General features: G+C 39.3%; 1 protein-coding gene and 1 non-coding gene across 2 annotated transcripts; both read right to left on the bottom strand.

Moving 5' to 3' along the window:
- Positions 1-971: 971 nt before the first annotated feature.
- LOC148581250 (uncharacterized) lies at positions 972-22248 on the bottom strand. The gene is made up of 5 exons (XM_088492336.1): positions 21730-22248; positions 5222-5641; positions 3846-4077; positions 1110-1283; positions 972-982 (listed from the first exon to the last, which is right to left on the bottom strand). Exons 1-5 carry the CDS (start codon positions 22246-22248, stop codon positions 972-974), a joined length of 1356 nt encoding a protein of 451 aa, XP_088348462.1.
- Positions 10591-10698, bottom strand: LOC148581251 (small nucleolar RNA R71). The gene has a single exon (XR_015895737.1). It is a non-coding gene; the product is annotated as a small nucleolar RNA R71 (small nucleolar RNA).
- Positions 22249-22384: the final 136 nt, after the last annotated feature.

Below are 22384 nucleotides of genomic sequence, written 5' to 3'. Positions count from 1 at the left end.
ACCCCTCATCGGATGTGTATTTTAGTGTATGCATACAAATATCATGAGGACTTCCATGGTTGTAATGGGGCTAGGGTCAAGGTAGGATGCATATGGTTAAGTGGACTAGAATTTGAATCTTTGATCAATCTAAGCTTCCCACCTAACCTATGACAACCTATACAATTCAAAGCTAACCTAACTACCCATTCTTCACTTTTTTACACACTCATGTGTTCTCTTTTTTATCATCACACATATGCATTGATTCTTATTGACTTCACTTTGGGTCATTTTGTCCCCTTTTTATTACTTTTCTTTTCTATTTTTATTATTATTATCTTCTTCTTCTTTTTTCATTTTTCTTAGAACATCAATGCATATGGTTTAACATAATTCAAACATGAGTATGTACCCAATTCCCAAAATTTTGACAAAAATATAAAAATACCCTTTTATCCCGACCAGTGTTCCCAAACTTTCCAAACTTGAATGATAAACACTCTCACTAGCCTAAGCTAATCAAAGATCCAAACAAGGGACATTTATTATTTTTTTACTTAAAGCTTGTAATGTGCTAAAATTGAGAACAAATGGGTTTAGTATAGGCTCAAAGTTGGTTAACAATGGAAGATGAAGGGTAGGCTATTTGGCTAAGTGAGCTATTTGAAACAATGGCCTCTATCATATACATGCATTCATACACAAAATAATAGACATATAGAATCAAGCAAATCAAAGATTACAATCATAAAAGGAGTTTATCACACAAGAACAAACTTTATGGTTGAAGTGCAACCATACAATTAAAGCTCAAGTCTCACAAGGTATGTTGTTCTAGTTCTTTTCTATGTTCTATGAAAAATACTTCAAGCAAGTTTGAAAGATAATTTCTCAATTCAATCAATGGTATGCCCTAAAAGAGATTTTATGAAAAATTCTTGTTGTTTTACCAAACTTATTTAATCTAACATGCAACATGCAAATATTTACTACCCTAATACTATAAGCATTAAAGAAATATTTACAAACAAACCAAACCAAAAAAAGTGCAAATAAGACAAAAATTTCAAGAATTGAAGAAAAAGAACAAAAAGAATATTGCAAAGTGTGTAAGAGAAGAATTTTACCCCCTTGAAGTTGGCGATCCTCCCCCACACTTAAATTGTACCACCGTCCTCGGTGCTCAAGATCTTGCATAGCGGAAGGAGTCGTCACTGCATCACCTCTATTGTCCCATGCCTCCTCCGGCTCATCACGCTGGTGGGTTAGGCAATAGAGTGGTTGCAAGAGTGATGGTGCTGCTGAGAAACATGAAATTGAGTCACAAAACAGCATATATATGAAGTGAACGGAAATATAATATTGAATGAAAGCATGCATGAAAACCAATCCGAAAGTAAATGGCAGCAACTTCCAATCAATCAAACACAAAACAGCCGCTTGACTTGCTTGTTTGTCAAAGATAAAGAAAATTGAGGAGCGTTGTTGCTATGCACACAGAAAAAGAAAATCGTTAAAAGTTAAAAGTTAATGTTAGTTGAAAATTAAAAGGAGAGTTAAAAGTTATGTGAGTAAAAAGAAAATAGCTAGTTGAAAAAGAAAAGAAGAAAAGATAGTCAAAAGTTATGTTAAGGAGAAGAAGTTAGTTGAAAAAGAAAAGAAATGGTCAAAAGTTATGAAAAGTTAGAAATTAATGTTAGATGAAAAGGAAAGGAAAAATTAAAGGTTAGGTGAAGAAAAAGAAAATGTTAGTTGAAAAAATAAAACAAAGGTTAAAATGTTATATAAAAAGAAGGGAAAAGTTATTAAAAGAAATAGAAGAAAAATCAAAAGTTAGGTGTATAGTCACCAGTTCCTTAATTCCAAAAAGTTTCAAAATTTCAAATCAAGCAAGTTTCTATTCACTTCTCAACAATTCAAAATGCCAAAATAAGTGATGCACATGTATGTGTAGAGCACACTTAGAAGTATGAAGTTTAGCTTTGAAAACTCAAAAATCAACTTTGGGATGAAAATAGGGTCACGCGTGCGCGTCGTCCACGTGCACGCGTGGTATGCATCAAGTTACAGTGACACGTACGCGTCCCTCCATGCGCACACGTGGATGGAAGAAAAGCCAAGTGACGTCTACGCGTCAGCCATGCGTACGCGTGGGTGCGTTTTGTGCTCCAGGCAGAAAACCAGCAAAACTCTCGAGAATTTGGCTGGGCCAATTGAATTCGCTCATCGATGCGTACGCGTGGGGAGTGAATATTTGAAAATGACGCGTGCGGGTCGGCCACACTTACGCGTGGGAGTGCGTTCTGCCAAAAATTTTACTAAGTTAAAAAGCTGCAGAATTCACTGTTTCATACCTCAATCTTCCGACGGGCATAACTTCTTCGTTTCAAATCAATTTTTACCCGTTCTTCGAACGGCATAAACATCCCGTATCCAATTTCATTTCTAAACAAGTTTTGTACAAATCGGAGATCGGGAGTCCAAGTTATGCTCCGTCAAAGTATGCCCGAAAATCACATTTTCATACAAAACCACAAAGTGCCATTTTCAAAACAAACCAATTCCAACCATTTTTGAAATCAACCAAAACATACCAAAAACCAACATCAAGCCTCCTCAACTCATACATTGACATTTTTATCAAATCATAACCCACCAATCCATCATTTTAACCAATCTCAACTAAGTAACTCAACTTCAAACACAATATCATAATATACATAATTTCTCATCCCAATTCCCAACAATACCATTTCCAATCAACCATCAATACACACAATCAATATCACCTTCACCATCAACATGGCCTCACCCACAATTCAACCTCAATTAATCATTACTCATATATCAAAATACCAATATTCATAATCACATATACGACCACACAATATATATATCAACCATTCAACAACATCAACCATTCAAATCCTATCTTAAGGACTCTAGCCTAAGTTTTCACACCACATTATATTTTAGATACAGGAAACCGAGACCATACCTTAGCCGCTTTTCCGCTTAAACTGAAATACCTCCAAACCATTTTTTCACAAGCTCACCAAGCTTTCACACCTCCAAGAACAGATTTTTAGCACACCAAAGCCCTTCTCCAAGCTTTCCAAAACCTCAATCACTCTTCAATATTCATATACACACTACCTAAGCCAAAATTATCACATCCAAACACAACAACTCAATACCCAACATCATAAATCAACAAATTTCACTAGGGTTGAGAATCTTACCACACCCAAGGTTCAAGGAGACAAGATTAATCTTCTCCTTCAAGAGAGTTGGGTCCTATAACATCAAAGAGCCCAAAATCTCAACACTTTTCTCCATGAAATTTGAAATTAAGAGATGAAGAAAAGAACCAAAATCGTGGCTTATTTCAAGAACAAAGTAGTGGGTTTTGTAGAGCTCTTTGCGGTGAACGCGTGGTCGCAACCAGTGTGGCAATCGGAGCTCTAGATCAAAAGTTATGGTGGTTTGAAGATCAACCAAGGGTTAGAACTTTGAGAGAGTGTTCTTCCCCCATGTTCCTCATTTCAGCGTGTATGAGTGTCAAGTGAGGAGAGAGAGTGCTGAAAATTAGGGTTTTAGGTTTAGTTTAGGTTGGGCCAAGGGCCCAATATGGGTCCGGTTGGCCCAGTTTGGCCTGTTCGGTCCAATCCTGGTCCAATTTCTATAAAATTGGTATCGAAATTCTTGTCTTAATCTCCTCTGTCATATAAAGCCATAGAAATCACATTTTTATTTTTCTAGAATAATTTCTCATTTATGGGTTAATTAGTCATTAATTAACCAGGTTTTACATTCTACCCACCTAATTGGGAATTTTGCCCACAAAATTCAAATTCAATTACCTGAGAATAAGTGTGGGTAATCAGTTTGCATCTCTGACTCAAGCTCCCAAGTGTGCTCCTCAACACCGGCTCGACTCCATGCCACTTTGATTAACGAGACCTCTTTTCCACGCAACTGTTTGATACTAGTATCGTCAATTCTGACCGGAGTCACCGGAAGCATCAGATCTTCTTTTAACTGAACAGATTCAGGTTCTAACACATGGCTAGCATCAGGAGTATACTTTCGAAGCTGAGACACGTGAAATACGTCGTGCAGGTTTGAAAGGTGGGGTGGTAGAGCCATTCGATACGCCACCGGTCCAATCCTCTCCAGGATCTGAAACAGACCGATGTACTGGGGATTTAACTTCTTTGCTTTAATTGCCCTACCTACTCCTGTGGTTGGAGTAACCTTAAGGAAAACATTGTCTCCTTCCTCAAATTCGAAGGGCTTCCGCCTCTGATCGGCGTAACTTTTTTGACGACTCTACGCAGTGAGTATCCTATTTCGGATTTTCTTGACTTGTTCAGTGGTCTCAGCTATCATCTCCGGTCCCAACAAGCCTTTCTCCCCGGCTTCATACCAACATAGCGGAGATTGACATTTTTTCTCATACAAAACCTCATATGGAGCCATTTCGATGCTCACATGGTAGCTATTATTGTATACAAACTCTACTAACGGCATATACTGATCCCAACTCGCCGGTTAGTCCAAAACACAGGCCCTTAACATATCCTCTAGTGTTTGGATCGTCCTCTCAGATTGACCATCTGTTTGAGGATGGTAAGTCGTACTCAAGCTTAATCGGGTTTCGAAAGCTTTCTGAAATGCACCCCAGAACCTTGAAGTGAAACGAGGATCTCTATCAGAAATTATAGTGGTAGACACACCATGAAGTCTCACAATCTCCTTTTATTTACAACTGTGCTAGTTCCTCAAGGGTATAATTCATCCGAATGGGTAGAAAGTGAGTCGACTTCGTCAGTCGGTCCAAAATCACCCAGACAACATCAAAACCGGCCCTAGTCCTTGGCGATCCAGACACAAAGTCCATCGCAATGCTCTCCCATTTCCATTGCGGAACTTCTAAAGGTTGCAACATCCCGGAAGGTCTCTGGTGTTCGATTTTTACTTTCTAACAGGTTAAGCACTTTGAGATATACTCCGCCACATCATTCTTCATACCTGGCCACCAAAACATCGCCTTTAGATCATGGTACATCTTAGTACTCCCCAGGTGAATAGAGAATCCGCTTTTGTGTGCTTCCTTTAAGATATCTTGTCGCAAAGTGCCAACATCCGGCACAATGATCCTATCCTTGAATCTCCATAGCTCATCTTGATCCTCTGACACTCTCCACCGCTTTCCTTGCTCAATAGCTGGCAACACCTTTGGTAACACGTCATCGTTTTCATGAGCCTTTAGGAGTTCGGATTTAAAGTCACTCGAGATCTGCAATCGACTCAAACATAGAGTTCCAGACACTTCTTGAACGCCAATCTTCAGACTCTCGAATTCCTTGAGTAACTTCTCTTCTTGAAGCATCATCCACGCAGCGTACAATGACTTTTGACTTAACGCATTTGCCACTACATTAGCTTTTCCCGGATGGTAAGTCAACTCAAAGTTGTAGTCCTTCAGTAACTCCATCCACCTAGGGATGGCAATAGCACCCGAATTCGCGGGTACCCACCCCGCCCCTACCTGCTCAGGGAGGGTAATTACCCGCCCCGCACCGGGGCGGGTTTTTAACGGGGCGGGTTCTTGGGAGGGGCGGGACGGGGTCGGATTTAGGTAATACCCGCCCCGCTATATATATATATATAATTTTAATATATAATATGTATAATATATGTAAAATAATTAGTAAATGATTAATAATATTGTATCATCTTAAATTTTTTTTTAATTTATGTTATGTATGTGATGATGGTTATATAAATTTTAAAATTTAATTTTATTTATTGAATTTTAATAATTATAGGGGCGGGGCAGGTACCCGCAGGGGCAGGTTAGGGTTCAGCATTTTACTACCCGCGGGTAGAAGCGGGGCGGATTCCATGCGGGTTGTTGTACGGCGGGGCGGGGTCGGGTAGAGCAAAAACCCGCCCCTACCTGCCCCGTTGCCACCCCTACATCCACCTCCTCTGCCGCATATTAAGCTCTTTCTAATCAAAGAGATATTTCAAACTCTTGTGATCAGAGAAAACTCGAAACTTAACCCCATAGAGGTAGTGCCTCGACACCTTTAAAGCAAACACAACCACAGCAAGTTCCAAATCGTGCGTAGGGTAGTTAACTTCATGAGGTCTCAACTGTCGTGAGGCATACGCCACCACATTACGATACTGCATCAGCATGCACCCTAGACCCTTTAGTGAGGCATCACAATATACCTCAAATGGTTCATTCGGCTCAGGTAACACCAACACAAGCGCGGTGGTTGATAAACCCCATTTTTAGGGTTTATCTTGTGCTTAATTTAGTGGATTTTATCCACTAAACTCACACTTATTCAGATAATTCGCATGTTTTACATTTTCCTTCCTAATTATGTGCTATGATTGAAAACATGCTTCTCTGGCCTTAAATTTGCTAATTTTAATCCTCTCTTATTACCCATTTGATGTCGTGATATGTTTGTTAAGTGTTTTCAGGGGTTATAGGGCAGGAATGACTTAGAGGATGGAAAGAAAGCATGCAAAAGTAGAAGGAATACAAGAAATTGAAGGAATTGCTAAGCTATTGATGAGCGGATAATTTATACGCTTTTTGGCATTGTTTTTAGTAGAATCTAGTTACTTTTAGGGATGTTTTCATTAGTTTTTATGTTAAATTCACATTTCTAGACTTTACTATGAGTTTGTGTGTTTTTCTGTGATTTCAAGTATTTTCTGGCTGAAATTGAGGGACTTGAGTAAAAATCAGATTCAGAGGTTGAAGAAGGACTGCTGATGCTATTGGATTCTGACCTTCCTGCACTCAAAGTGGATTTTTTGGAGCTACAAAACTCAAAATGGCGCGCTTTCAATTGCGTTGGAAAGTAGACATCCAGGGCTTTCCAGAAATATATAATAGTCCATACTTTGGCCGAGTTTAGATGACGTAAAAGGGCGTTGAACGCCAGTTCTACGCTGCTGTCTCGAGTTAAACGCCAGAAACACGTCACAAGCCAGAGTTGAACGCCAGAAATACGTTACAACCTGGCGTTCAACTCCAAGAATGACCTCTGCACGTGTAACATTCAAGCTCAGCCCAAGCACACACCAAGTGGGTCCCGGAAGTGGATTTATGCATCAATTACTTACTTCTGTAAACCTTAGTAACTAGTTTAGTATAAATAGGACTTTTTACTATTGTATTAGACATCTTATGATCTTCGGATCATCTTTGATCACATTTTGGAGGCTGGCCTCTCAGCCATGCCTGAACCTTTCACTTATGTATTTTCAATGGTAGAGTTTCTACACTCCATAGATTAAGGTGTGGAGCTCTGCTGTTCCTCAAAGATTAATGCAAAGTACTACTGTTTTTCTATTCAACTCAACTTATTCCGCTTCTAAGATATTCATTCGCATTTCAACCTGAATGTGATGAACGTGACAATCATCATCATTCCCCCACGAATGCGTGCCTGACAACCACTTCCGTTCTACCTTAGATTGAATGATTATCTCTTGGATCTCTTAATCAGAATCTTCGTGGTATAAGCTAGATTGATGGCGGCATTCATGAGAGTCCGGAAAGTCTAAACCTTGTCTGTGATATTCCGAGTAGGACTCTGGGATTGAATGACTGTGACGAACTTCAAACTCGCGAGTGCTGGGCGTAATGACAGACGTAAAAGGAGGGTGAATCCTATTCCAGTATGATCGAGAACCTCAAATGATTAGCCGTGCTGTGACAGAGCATTTGGACCATTTTCACAAGAGGATGGGATGCAGCCATTGACAAGGGTGATGCCTCCAGACGATTAGCCATGCAGTGACAGCGCATCGGACCATTTTCCAGAGAGGATCAAAAGTAGCCATTGACAATGGTGATGTCCTTACATAAAGCCAGCCATGGAAAGGAGTAGGATTGATTGGATGAAGACAGCAGGAAAGCAGAGGTTCAGAGGAACGAATGCATCTCTATACGCTTATCTGAAATTCTCACCAATGATATACATAAGTGTTTCTATCCTTATTTTCTATCTATTTATTATTTATGTTCGAAAACTCCATAACTATTTTATATCCGCCTGACTGAGATTTACAAGGTGACCATAGCTTGCTTCATACCAACAATCGCCGTGGGATCGACCCTTACTCACGTAAGGTTTATTACTTGGACGACCCAGTGCACTTGCTGGTTAGTTGTATCGAAGTTGTGAATGAAAAACGATTTATTAAGACGTGCGTACAGAGTTTCTGGCACCGTTTCCTGAGATCACAATTTCGTGCACCAAGTTTTTGGCGCCGTTGCCGGGGATTGTTCGAGTTTGGACAACTGACGGTTCATCTTGTTGCTCAGATTAGGTAACTTTCTTTTTGTTTTGTTTTCAAAAATTTTTTCAAAAATCTTTCTAAAAAAAAAATATTTCCCTTATTTTTGAAAAAATAAAAATTCTTTTCAAAAATATGTTCTTCAGAACTTTTAAGAATGAATTCTAGTGTTTGATGAAGCATGTGAAGCCTGGCTGGCTATAAAGCCATGTCTAAATCCTTTTGGACTGTGGTTTTGGCCTAAAATTGAATGAATTACACGCATATTCATGCTAAAGCTTGACTGGCTATTAAGCCATGTCTAACCCTCAGATTGGGGCTTTAGACTAAGATTGCAAGATTCTTGGAATTCATATTAAAAATTTTGGAATCCTTATTTTTCTTTTTCAATCAATTTTCGAAAAATACAAAAAAAATTAGAAAATCATAAAAATCAAAAATATTTTGTGTTTCTTGTTTGAGTCTTGAGTCAGATTTTAAGTTTGGTGTCAATTGCATATTCATCTTGCATTTTTCGAAAAATTCATGCATTCATAGTGTTCTTCATGATCTTCAAGTTGTTCTTGGTAAGTCTTCTTGTTTGATCTTGATGTTTTCATGTTTTGTGTCTTTTCTTGTTTTTCATATGCATTCTTGCATTCATAGTGTCTATACATGAAAAATTTTTAAGTTTGGTGTCTTGCATGTTTTCTTTGCATTAAAAATTTTTCAAAAATAAGTTCTTGATGTTCATCTTGACATTCAAAGTGTTCTTGGTATTCATCTTGACATTCATAGCATTCTTGCATGCATTCATTGTTTTGATCCAAAATTTTCATGCATTGAGTCTTTTTCATGTTTTTCCCTCTCATCATTAAAAATTCAAAAATAAAAAAAAAATATCTTCTCCTTTTTCTTCTCATAAATTCGAAAATTTGAGTTGACTTTTTCAAAACTTTTTAAAATTTAGTTGTTTCTTATGAGTCAAATCAAATTTTCAATTTAAAAATCTTATCTTTTTCAAAATCTTTTTCAAAAATCAAATCTTTTTCAGTTTTCTTATTTATTTTCGAAAATTTTAAAAATATTTTTCAAAAATCTTTTTCATATCTTTATCACATAATTTTCGAAAATAACTTCATCAACAATTAATGTTTTGATTCAAAAATCTCAAGTTTGTTACATACTTGTTAAGAAAGATTCAAACTTTAAATTCTAGAATCATATCTTGTGATTTCTTGTGAATCAAGTCATTAATTGTGATTTTAAAAATAAAATCTTTTTCAAAAACTAATTTCAATCATATCTTTTCAAAAATTCTTCTTATCATATCTTCTTCAAAAATTTGATTTCAAAATATATTTTCTAACTTCTTATCTTCTTATCTTTTCAAAATTGATTTTCAAATTTGTTTCAACTAACTAACTAACTTTTGTTTGTTTTTTATCTTTTTCAAAACTACCTAACTAACTCTCTCTCTCTAATTTTCGAAAATATCTCCCTCTTTTTCAAAAATTCTTTTTAATTAACTAATTATTTTAATTTTTTATTTTAATTTTCAAAAATTACTAACTTTTTTCAAAAACTATTTTCGAAAATCACTAACTCTTTTTCAAAAATAATTTTCGAAAATTATCTCTCTCTCTCTCTCTGAGTTCAGATTTTCTCTTCTTCTTTTCTTCTACTTACATAAGGGAACCTCTATACTTGGGTAAAAAGGATCCCTATTATTATATTTTTCTGTTCCCTCTTTTTCATATGAGCAGGAGCAAGGACAAGAATATTCTTGTTGAAGCAGATCCAGAACCTGAAAGGACTCTGAAGAGGAAACTAAGAGAAGCTAAATTACAACAATCTAGCAAGCACCTTTCAGAAATTTTCGAACAGGAAGAGGAGATGGCAGCCGGAAATAATAATAATGCAAGGAGGATGCTTGGTGACTTTACTGCACCTAATTCCAATTTACATGGAAGAAGCATCTCCATTCCTGCCATTGGAGCAAACAATTTTGAGCTGAAACCTCAATTAGTTTCTCTGATGCAGCAGAACTGCAAGTTTTATGGACTTCCATCTGAAGATCCTTTTCAGTTCTTAACTGAATTCTTGCAGATATGTGATACTGTTAAGACTAATGGAGTAGATCCTGAAGTCTACAGGCTCATGCTTTTCCCTTTTGCTGTAAGAGACAGAGCTAGAGTATGGTTAGACTCTCAACCTAAGGATAGCCTGAACTCTTGGGATAAGCTGGTCAAGGCTTTCTTAGCCAAGTTCTTTCCTCCTCAAAAGCTGAGCAAGCTTAGAGTGGATGTTCAAACCTTCAGACAGAAAGAAGGTGAATCCCTCTATGAAGCTTGGGAGAGATACAAGCAACTGACCAAAAAGTGTCCTTCTGACATGCTTTCAGAATGGACCATCCTGGATATATTCTATGATGGTCTGTCTGAATTAGCTAAGATGTCATTGGATACTTCTGTAGGTGGATCCATTCACCTAAAGAAAACGCCTGCAGAAGCTCAAGAACTCATTGACATGGTTGCTAATAACCAGTTTATGTACACTTCTGAGAGGAATCCTGTGAATAATGGGACGCCTATGAAGAAGGGAGTTCTTGAAATTGATACTCTGAATGTCATATTGGCTCAGAATAAAATATTGACTCAGCAAGTCAATATGATTTCTCAGAGTCTGAATGGAATGCAAGCTGCATCCAACAGTACTCAAGAGGCGCCTTCTGAAGAAGAGGCCTATGATCCTGAGAACCCTGCAATAGCAGAGGTAAATTACTTAGGTGAACCTTATGGAAACACCAATAACTCATCATGGAGAAATCATCCAAATTTCTCATGGAAGGATCAACAAAAGCCTCAACAAGGCTTTAATAATGGTGGTAGAAATAGGTTTAACAATAGTAAACCTTTTCCATCATCCACTCAGCAACAGACAGAGAACTCTGAACAAAATACATCTAATTTAGCAAACTTAGTCTCTGATCTATCTAAGGCCACTGTAAGTTTCATGAATGAAACAAGGTCCTCCATTAGAAATTTGGAGGCACAAGTGGGCCAGCTGAGTAAAAGGATCACTGAAATCCCTCCTAGTACTCTCCCAAGCAATACAGAAGAAAATCCAAAAGGAGAGTGCAAGGCCATTGAATTGATCACCATGGCCGAACCTGTAAGGGAAGGAGAGGACGTGAATCCCAAGGAGGAAGACCTCCTGGGACGTCAAGTGATCAATAAGGAGCTTCCCTTTGAGGAACCAAAGGAATCTGAGGCTCATCTAGAGACCATAGAGATTCCACTAAACCTCCTTATGCCATTCATGAGCTCTGATGAGTATTCCTCTTCTGAAGAGAATGAGGATGTTACTGAGGAGCAAGTTACCAAGTACCTTGGTGCAATCATGAAGCTGAATGCCAAATTATTTGGTATTGAGACTTGGGAAGATGAACCTCCCTTGTTCACCAATGAACTAAGTGATCTAGATCAACTGACATTACCTCAGAAGAAACAGGATCCTGGAAAGTTCGTAATACCTTGTACCATAGGCAACATGATCTTTGAAAAGGCTCTGTGCGACCTTGGTTCAGGGATAAACCTCATGCCCCTCTCTGTAATAGAGAAACTGGGAATCTTTGGGGTGCAAGCTGCTAAAATCTCATTAGAGATGGCAGACAATTCAGGAAAACAGGCTTATGGACAAGTAGAGGACGTGTTAGTAAAGGTTGAAGGCCTTTACATCCCTGCTGATTTCATAGTCCTGGATACTGGGAGGGATGAGGATGAATCCATCATCCTTGGAAGACCCTTCCTAGCCACAGTAAGAGCTGTGATTGATGTTGACAGAGGTGAATTAGTCCTTCAATTGAATGAGGACTCCCTTGTGTTTACAACTCAAGGTCATCCTTCTGTAAACATGGAGAGGAAGCATAAAAAGCTTCTCTCAAAACAGAGTCAACCAGAGCCCCCACAGTCAAACTCTAAGTTTGGTGTTGGGAGGCCACAACCAAACTCTAAGTTTGGTGTTGGGAAGTCTCAACAATGCTCTGAACATCTGTAAGGCTCCATGAGAGCCCACTGTCAAGCTATTGACATTAAAGAAGCGCTTGTTGGGAGGCAACCCAATCTTTATTTATCTAATTTTATTTTTCCTATTCTTTCATGTTTTATCAGGTTGATGATCATGTGGAGTCACAAAATAAATATAAAAATTAAAAACGGAATCAAAAACAGCAGAAGAAAAATCACACCCTGGAGGAGGATCTCACTGGCGTTTAAACGCTAGTAAGAAGCATCTGGCTGGCGTTCAACGCCAGAACAGAGCATGGTTCTGGTGCTGAATGCCTAAAATGGGCAGCATCTGGGCGTTTGAACGCCAGAATTGCACCCTGGAGAAGAGCTGGCGCTGAACGCCCAGAACAAGTATGGTTCTGGCGTTTAACGCCAGAAATGGGCAACAAATGCGCGTTCAACGCCCAGAACAAGCACCAATCTGGCGCTGAACGCCCAGAGTTGTGTGCAAGGGCATTTTGCATGCCTAATTTGGTGCAAGGTTGTAAATATTTGAACACCTCAGGATCTATGGACCCCACAGGATCCCCACCTACCTCCACTCACTTCTTCTCACCCCTCTTTCACACAATCCCATAAACACTCTTTCCCAAAACTCTTCACCAATCACCTCAATCTCTCTTCCCTATCACACTTCACCACTCACATCCATCCACTCTTCCCCATAAACCTACCTCATAAACCCCACCTACCTTCAAAATTCAAAATCAATTTTCCACCCAAAACCCACCCTTATGGCCGAACCTTACCCCCCTCCCTTCCCTATATATAGCCCTCCATTCTTCCTCATTTTTACACAACACAACCCTCTCTTCCCCTTCTTGGCCGAAACACATCCCTCTTCTCCTCCATATTTTCTTCTTCTTCTTCATCTATTCTTTCTTCTCTTGCTCGAGAGCGAGCAAAATTCTAAGTTTGGTGTGGTAAAAGCATAAGCTTTTTGTTTTTCCATTACCATTGATGGCACCTAAGACCGGAGAACCCCCTACAAAAGGGAAAGGGAAGACAAAAGCTTCCACCTCCGAGTCATGGGAGATGGAAAGGTTCATCTCCAAAGCCCATCAAGACCACTTCTATGATGTTGTGGCCAAGAAGAAGGTGATCCCTGAGGTCCCTTTCAAGCTCAAGAAGAATGAGTATCCGGAGACTCGACATGAAATCCAAAGAAGAGGTTGGGAAGTTCTAACAAATCCCATCCAACAAGTCGGCATCCTAATGGTTCAAGAGTCCTATGCCAATGCATGGATCACTAGGAACCATGATCAAAGTAAGAACCCAAACCCAAAGAATTATATTACAATGGTTCGGGGGAAATACTTAGATTTTAGTCTGGAAAATGTGAGGTTGGCGTTCAACTTGCCTATGATGCAAGGAGATGCACGCCCCTACACTAGAAGGGTCAACTTTAATCAAAGGTTGGACCAAGTCCTCATGGACATATATGTGGAAGGAGCTCAATGGAAGATTGACTCCAAAGGCAAGCCGATTCAATTAAGAAGACTGGACCTCAAGCCTGTGGCTAGAGGATGGTTGGAGTTCATCCAACGCTCCATCATCCCCACTAGCAACCGATCTGAAGTTACTGTGGATCAGGCCATCATGATTCATAGCATCATGATTGGAGAGGAAGTAGAAGTTCATGAAGTCATCTCCCTTGAATTCTACAAAATAGCCGAAAAGCCCTCTCCTGGGGCAAGGCTAGCTTTTCCTCATCTTATTTGCCGTCTATGTTACTCAGCTGGAGCTTTCATAGAAGGAGACATTCCCATTGAGGAAGAGAAGCCCATCACTAAGAAAAGGATGAAGCAAGCAAGAGAGCCCATTCATGGATCTCAAGAGACGCATGAAGCTCATCACCATGAGATCCCGGAGATGCCTCAAATGCATTTTCCTCCACAAAACTATTGGGAGTAAATCAACACCTCTCTAGGAGAATTAAGTTCCAACATGGGACAACTAAGGGTGGAACATCAAGAGCACTCCATCATCCTTCATGAAATAAGAGAAGATCAAAAAGCAATGAGGGAGGAGCAACAAAGACAAGGAAGAGACATAGAAGAGCTCAAGGACATCATTGGTTCCTCAAGAAGGAAACGCCACCATCACTAAGGTGGACTCATTCCTTGTTCTTACATTCTCTGTTTTTCGTTTTCTATGTTAAGTGCTTATCTAAGTTTGTGTCTTATTACATGATCATTAGTAATTAGTAACTATGTCTTAAAGTTATGAATGTCCTATGAATCCATCACCTCTCTTAAATGAAAAAATGTTTTAATTCAAAAGAACAAGAAGTACATGAGTTTCGGATTTATCCTTGAACTTAGTTTAATTATATTGATGTGGTGACAATACTTTTTGTTTTCTGAATGAATGCTTGAACAGTGCATATGTCTTTTGAAGTTGTTGTTTAAGAATGTTAAATATGTTGGCTCTTGAAAGAATGATGACAAGGAGACATGTTATTTGATAATCTGAAAAATCATAAAAATGATTCTTGAAGCAAGAAAAAGTAGCAAAGAACAAAGCTTGCAGAAAAAAAAAAGGGGCGAAAAAAATAGAAAAAAAGAGAGAGAAAAAGCAAGCAGAAAAAGCCAAAAGCTCTTAAAACCAAGAGGCAAGAGCAAAAAGCCAATAACCCTTAAAACCAAAAGGCAAGGATAAATAAAAAGAATCCCAAGTCTTTGAGCATCAGTGGATAAGAGGGCCTAAAGGAATAAAATCCTAGCCTAAGCGGCTAAACCAAGCTGTCCCTAACCATGTGCTTGTGGCGTGAAGGTGTCAAGTGAAAACTTGAGACTGAGCGGTTAAAGTCAAGGTCCAAAGCAAAAAAAGAGTGTGCTTAAGAACCCTGGACACCTCTAATTGGGGACTTTAGCAAAGCTGAGTCACAATCTAAAAAGGTTCACCCAATTATGTATTTGTGGCATTTATGTATCCGGTGGTAATACTGGAAAACAAAGTGCTTAGGGCCACAGCCAAGACTCATAAAGTGGCTGTGTTAAAGAATCATCATACTGAACTAGGAGAATCAATAACACTATCTGAACTCTGAGTTCCTATAGATGCCAATCATTCTGAACCTCAATGGATAAAGTGAGATGCCAAAACTATTCAAGAGGCAAAAAGTTACAAGTCCCGCTCATCTGATTGGAGCTATGTTTCATTGATAGTTTAGAATTTATAGTATATTCTCTTCTTTTTATCCTATTTGATTTTCAGTTGCTTGGGGACAAGCAACAATTTAAGTTTGGTGTTGTGATGAGCGGATAATTTATACGCTTTTTGGCATTGTTTTTAGTAGAATCTAGTTACTTTTAGGGATGTTTTCATTGGTTTTTATGTTAAATTCACATTTCTGGACTTTACTATGAGTTTGTGTGTTTTTCTGTGATTTCAGATATTTTCTGGCTGAAATTGAGGGACTTGAGCAAAAATCAGATTCAGAGGTTGAAGAAGGACTGCTGATGCTGTTGGATTCTGACCTCCCTGCACTCAAAGTGGATTTTCTGGAGCTACAGAACTCAAAATGGTGTGCTTCCAATTGCGTTGGAAAGTAGACATCCAGGGCTTTCCAGAAATATATACTAGTTCATACTTTGGCCGAGTTTAGATGACATAAAAGGGCGTTGAACGCCAGTTCTATGCTGCTGTCTGGAGTTAAACGCCAGAAACACGTCACAAGCCAGAGTTGAATGCCAGAAATACGTTACAACCTGGCGTTCAACTCCAAGAATGACCTCTGCACGTGTAACATTCAAGCTCAGCCCAAGCACACACCAAGTGGGCCCCGGAAGTGGATTTATGCATCAATTACTTACTTTTGTAAACCCTAGTAACTAGTTTAGTATAAATAGGACTTTTTACTATTGTATTAGACATCTTATGATCTTCGGATAATCTTTGATCACATTTTGGGAGCTGGCCTCTCGGCCATGCCTGAACCTTTCACTTATGTATTTTCAACGGTAGAGTTTCTACACTCCATAGATTAAGGTGTGGAGCTCTGCTGTTCCTCAAAGATTAATGCAAAGTACTACTGTTTTTCTATTCAACTCAACTTATTCCGCTTCTAAGATATTCATTCGTATTTCAACCTGAATGTGATGAACGTGACAATCATCATCATTCCCCCACGAACGCGTGCCTGACAACCACTTCTGTTCTACCTTAGATTGAATGATTATCTCTTGGATCTCTTAATCAGAATCTTCGTGGTATAAGCTAGATTGATGGTGGCATTCATGAGAGTCCGGAAAGTCTAAACCTTGTCTGTGGTATTCCGAGTAGGACTCTGGGATTGAATGACTGTGACAAACTTCAAACTCGCGAGTGCTGGGCGTAGTGACAGACGCAAAAGGAGGGTGAATCCTATTCCAGTATGATCGAGAACCTCAGATGATTAGCCGTGCTGTGACAGAGCATTTGGACCATTTTTACAAGAGGATGGGATGCAGCCATTGACAAGGGTGATGCCTCCAGACGATTAGCCATGCAGTGACAGCGTATCGGATCATTTTCCAGAGAGGATCAAAAGTAGCCATTGACAATGGTGATGTCCTTACATAAAGCCAGCCATGGAAAGGAGTAGGATTGATTGGATGAAGACAGCAGGAAAGCAGAGGTTCAGAGGAACGAATGCATCTCTATACGCTTATCTGAAATTCTCACCAATGATATACATAAGTGTTTCTATCCTTATTTTCTATCTATTTATTATTTATGTTCGAAAACTCCATAACTATTTTATATCCGCCTGATTGAGATTTACAAGGTGACCATAGCTTGCTTCATACCAACAATCTTCGTGGGATCGACCCTTACTCACGTAAGGTTTATTACTTGGACGACCCAGTGCACTTGCTGGTTAGTTGTATCGAAGTTGTGAATGAAAAACGATTTATTAAGACGTGCGTACAGATTTTCTGGCGCCATTGCCTGAGATCACAATTTCGTGCACCAGCTATCAAGCCTGACCTCTTCGTACTAAATCGATCATAACTTGAGATACAGAGGTCCAAATGAGGCGGTTCTAGTTGTGTTGGAAAGCTAACATCCGGGCTTCAAAATGATATGCAATTTACTATAGTTGCCATGTAGTTAAGCGATGCGCACGCGTGCATTACGCATACGCATGACGTGCGCCACGTGCAGAAATTGCAGAAGATGCTGGGGGCAAATTCTGGGCTTTTTTTGGCCCAGTTCCAAGCCTGAAAATACAAATTAGAGGCTGCAGAGTGGGGGAATCAATCATTCATTCATTCACACAACTTTCATTCAGATAATTTTAGGTTTTAGATGTAGTTTTCTAGAGAGAGATGCTCTCTCCTCTCTCTAGGTTTTAGGATTCTTATAGTTACCAACAAGCCCCACCATATGCCTATGAACCCCCTTCTCAACATAGCTTTGAACCACCATACTCACAAGCTCCTTTCCACCATTCACCTCTATATGACCCTAACCCTTATCCACCACACCAACCACCATACGAACCATGCGAACCATACCCAGAACTATAACCTCAATATAAGAAGAACCACCTCCGTATTATAAGCCTTTTCTCCCAACAGATGAACCCTCTTATCCATCCCAAGCTTCCATAGATGATACCTTTAGTGTTATTCGCCAAGGGCAACAGGAGCTTCAAACCATACTTACCTCTACTCTCACCAGTCTTACCTCTACTCTCCAAGCTCTTATATCTCGTGTGGATCCATCATTTACTCCCAAGACTCAACCCTCAAGCTCTAGTGTACTTTCTTTTCACCCATGTCCATCAATCCAAGAGCAACATGATCCCAATTATGCTATTGACATGGAATAAGAGAGAAGGGATCGTCTTAGGGACGTAATGGATCGAGTTCACGCATACATACTTCAAGAGAAGCAAGAGTAGGTCCAAAAAGTGGAGGTAGGAGAGACCCTTGAAGATGAAGAAGTAGTTGAAGAATTAGGGGAATTGAAGAAAGTTGTCAAAAGGTGGAAGTTATCAAGGAGGAGTTAGATTTTGTACTAGAGCAAGTGGAGAAAACCAAAATTATCGAAGAAGAGGAAGTGGTTGAAGACTTAGGAGATGCGGAACCTCCATGGAAATCTCAAGTCATAGAGCCTCCTTCCTAAACGTTTGAATTTGATATTGAGGAGGGTGTACAACCTCCAAGGCATGTCATGGTTGAAGACTTGGAGGAGGTTGATCATGAGATGGATTCAATAATTAATGAGTTTTTACCTATAATTGAACCCTCTCCTATTGAACTAGAGGAAGAGGTTAATATTGCAGAAGCTTGTTAAGAGGTGGAGATCATCAAAGAGGGGCCCAAGAGAGTGAAGCATACATTGGCAAGGCCGCCACTGGAGATACCTCCCCCCAAGCCATTACCATCTAACACAACATTCAAGTGGGTAAAATTCTTATCCTTAAACTCTACTTTCCCACTTGAATATGGTCTGCTTGAAACGGATGGACAACTTAGAGCTATCTGCGGTTTTAAGAGTAAAAGGGAGATGGTTAGCGGTTGGCAACACCATCCTAGGTTCATTAAGGTTGGAAGCTCAAGGCCTAATTGCAGGGTTGGTATAATTCTCAATTGATTTGATCTAGGAGGATGTTTGGGTGCTTAAATGAGAATTCCAAGGCTAAACCACCCGGATGGAATCATCATGATCAACTTGAAGACGGGTGTGGAAACAAGATTTGAGATCCGGGCATACAAGAGAATCAACTTTGGGAGCTCAAAGCTTGTGGAGAACTTCATCAAGGCTTGGTAAATTTATTTGGAGATGTTAAAGCTTATTGGAAGTCCAAGCGTTGGTGGAAATTCAAGGATGAGTTCAAGCACAAGCCACCATGACACGGAGCTTACCAAATGTCCAACTTAAGGACAGTAAATAAAAGTGCTAGGTGGGAGATAACCCACCATGGTATAATCTTTCTTTTTATTAGTTTTAATTTATTTCTGTCAGTTTTAATTTCCAGTTCTGCATATTTACTTTTATTTTGCATTTAAAAAAAAAGAAGAGGAATCGACGCGCACGCGTCGTGTGTGACTGCGCAACAAAGAGAAAACGAATAGAGAGTTGCGATGGAGACATGCGGGAGGGGGCCTGGAGCACGAACCACCCCACGCGTACGCATTACCTACACATTATTCCATCCACACGTAAGCGTCAGTGACGCGTTTGCGTGGGATTCCCAATCAGCGTAAAAGAGTGTCTGAACAGAGAGTTGTGATGCCATGGCACTGGAGGCGTGCGAGTGGTCATGCGTACGCGTGACCGACGCTCACGCGTCAGTTCCTATTTTTGGCCACTCACGCGTACGCGTGGGCGACGCGTACGTGTCGAGTGGATATTTTAGTTTACACGCATACGCGTGATGCAGGCGCGCGCGTCGACTCCATTTTCTATTTTCTATTTCTCTTCTTTCTTCTCTCCTCTCTTACTCCTTCTTCTTCTTTTCTCACTTTCTTCTCATACTTATTCACTTTCATTCTCTTTTACATACTGCATTTGCATATTTTCCTTCATTGCATTTTAATTTTATTCATATTTTTATCTCCTTTTCTAATTTCCTATTTTACCACTGGTGTTAAATGTTCTTATTCAAATGTTGTATCTTTTCTGATATTATTTTGGTGCTTAGTGACTTGTTTTACACTGTTGGGTGATATTATTTATTTGTCAATGCCAATTTTTTATGATACCTGTGTTCCTTTTGCATTGACATGAATTTATATTGTCTTTCATGACCCACTATCTATCCCCCATTGTTGCAATTTTTGCACTATTGATATGCCATGTGCTTATACTATTTTCTCTCTCTCTAGGTTTTAGGATTCCTTTTAGTTCTTTTCAATTTTAGATTTCTATCTTAGTTTAATCTAGTTTCTCTTCTACTTTTATTTGCTCTAGCATTCTAGTTTATTTATTTTCCTTGTTGGTTACTTTATGTTGCTATTTTAGTTTTATGAATTCTCATGTTAGTTAAATACAATTTGAGGTATTTCATATTTATGATTGCTTTCTTCAATTTATGATATTGATGCTTGCAATTGGTTGTTTGGATTTTATATTCCTTGTTAGTTTTCTATGTTTTTATGTTGTGCCTTCCAAGTGTTTGATAAAATGCTTGGGAGGGTTTTAAGTTAGATTTTTCTCCTCTTGGCTTTGGTTGAGTAATTGGAGACTCTTGAGTTATCAAAATCCTTTGTTGATTAATAATTGAATGTTGCTAATTAATTTGAATTCCACTAAAGCTAGTCTTTCCTTAGGAGTTGACTAGGACTTGAAGATTCATGTTGATTTATCCACTTGACTTTCCTTCATAGTTAGAGGTTAACTAAGTAAGTACAATTTACAATTACCGTCACAATTGAGGAAAATAATGAGGATAGGACTTCTAGTTCTCATACCTTGCCAAGAGCTTTATCAGCTATTCGTTTAATTCTTGCAATTTACTTTTTCTTGTTCCTTATTCAAAACCCCAAAAAACTACTTTTCTATAACCAATAGTAATATACTTCCCTGCAATTCCTTGAGAGATGACCCGAGGTTTAAATACTTCGGTTATTATTTTTATTGGGGTTTGTCACTTGTGACAAATAATTTTTTGCATAAAAGAATTCTTTGTTAGTTTAGATACTATACTTGCAACGAGGATTTATTGTGAAATTCTAGACCGTCGAAAATCCCATTCATCAGTGGTCAACTTTCGCTTCAACGCCTGAAAACTCTCTTCACACTCAGGAGTCCAAACAAACGGCGCATCCTTGCGGGTTAACTTTGTCAACGGCAAAGCTATTTGTGAAAAGCCCTTGATAAATCTCTGGTAGTAGCCAGCTAAGCCCAGAAAACTCCTTATCTCAGTAACTGAGGTTGGTTGCCTCCATTCCATCACTGCTTCCACCTTAGAAGGATCTACTGCTATCCCATATTTACTCACCACGTGACCCGGAAACTTCACCTCACTCTTCCAGAATTCACATTTAGACAGTTTTGCTTAGAGTTTCTTTTCCCTTAGTATCTGCAACACGGTCCTCAAGTGTTCCGCATGCTCTTCTTCAGTCTTGGAATAAATCAGTATGTCATCAATGAAGACAACAACAAATTTATTCAGAAATGGACAGAAGACTCTGTTCATATAATCCATAAACACTGCAGGAGCATTTGTCAACCCAAAAGACATTACAGTGTACTCATAATGACTATAACGAGTCCTGAAAGCGGTCTTAGGGATGTCCTCACCCCTCACCCTTATCTGGTGATAACCGGATTGCAAGTCGATCTTGGAGAAAATCCCAACTCCTTGTAATTGATCCATGAGATCGTCAATCCTTGGCAATGGGTACTTATTCTTTATTATGACCTTGTTCAGCTGTCTGTAATCCACACAAAGTTGCATACTCCCGTCTTTCTTCTTTACCAGTAACACCGGCGCCCTCCACAAAGAAACACTTGGTTGGATGAAGTTCTTACCCAACAGATCCTCTAGCTGAGACTTCAGCTCGGCCATTTCCAGCGGTGACATCCTATAAGGAGCACCCGAGATTAGGCCAGCCCCAAGCACTAACTCAATAGCAAATTCAACCTCTCGATTAGGTGGAAATTCATCAATATCGTTGAGAAACACCTCCAGAAACTCACACACAACCGGAATTTGTTCCAATCTTTGATCATCACCCGAAACACCCGCGGTTAACAACAAAATACCCCGACATTCGTTCCCAGAATAATTCACCGTCATAGAGTTCAAGTAATAACTATTCAACACAACCGGCCCTTCTGTATCTTCTGGCATAAAATACACCGACTTTGCAGAACAGTCGAGCAAAACATGGTTCTTAGATAACCAGTACAAACCCAAGATAAGATCAAGACCAGTCATCGGCAAACAGATTAAGTCATGAACAAAATCACGTTGCTGGACCCTAAATGAAACTTGCGGGCATCCTAGCCTAGTTATCATGGCTTCATGGGTGGCATTATACACCTTTAGGTCATAACCTAAGACTACAATCTTC

The sequence above is a fragment of the Arachis ipaensis genome, chromosome B10 (genome assembly GCF_059453495.1).
Source record: "Arachis ipaensis isolate K30076 ecotype BB chromosome B10, ASM5945349v1, whole genome shotgun sequence".
Classification (NCBI taxonomy): Eukaryota; Viridiplantae; Streptophyta; class Magnoliopsida; order Fabales; family Fabaceae; genus Arachis; species Arachis ipaensis.
This window is presented reverse-complemented; position numbering and strand designations above follow the sequence as displayed.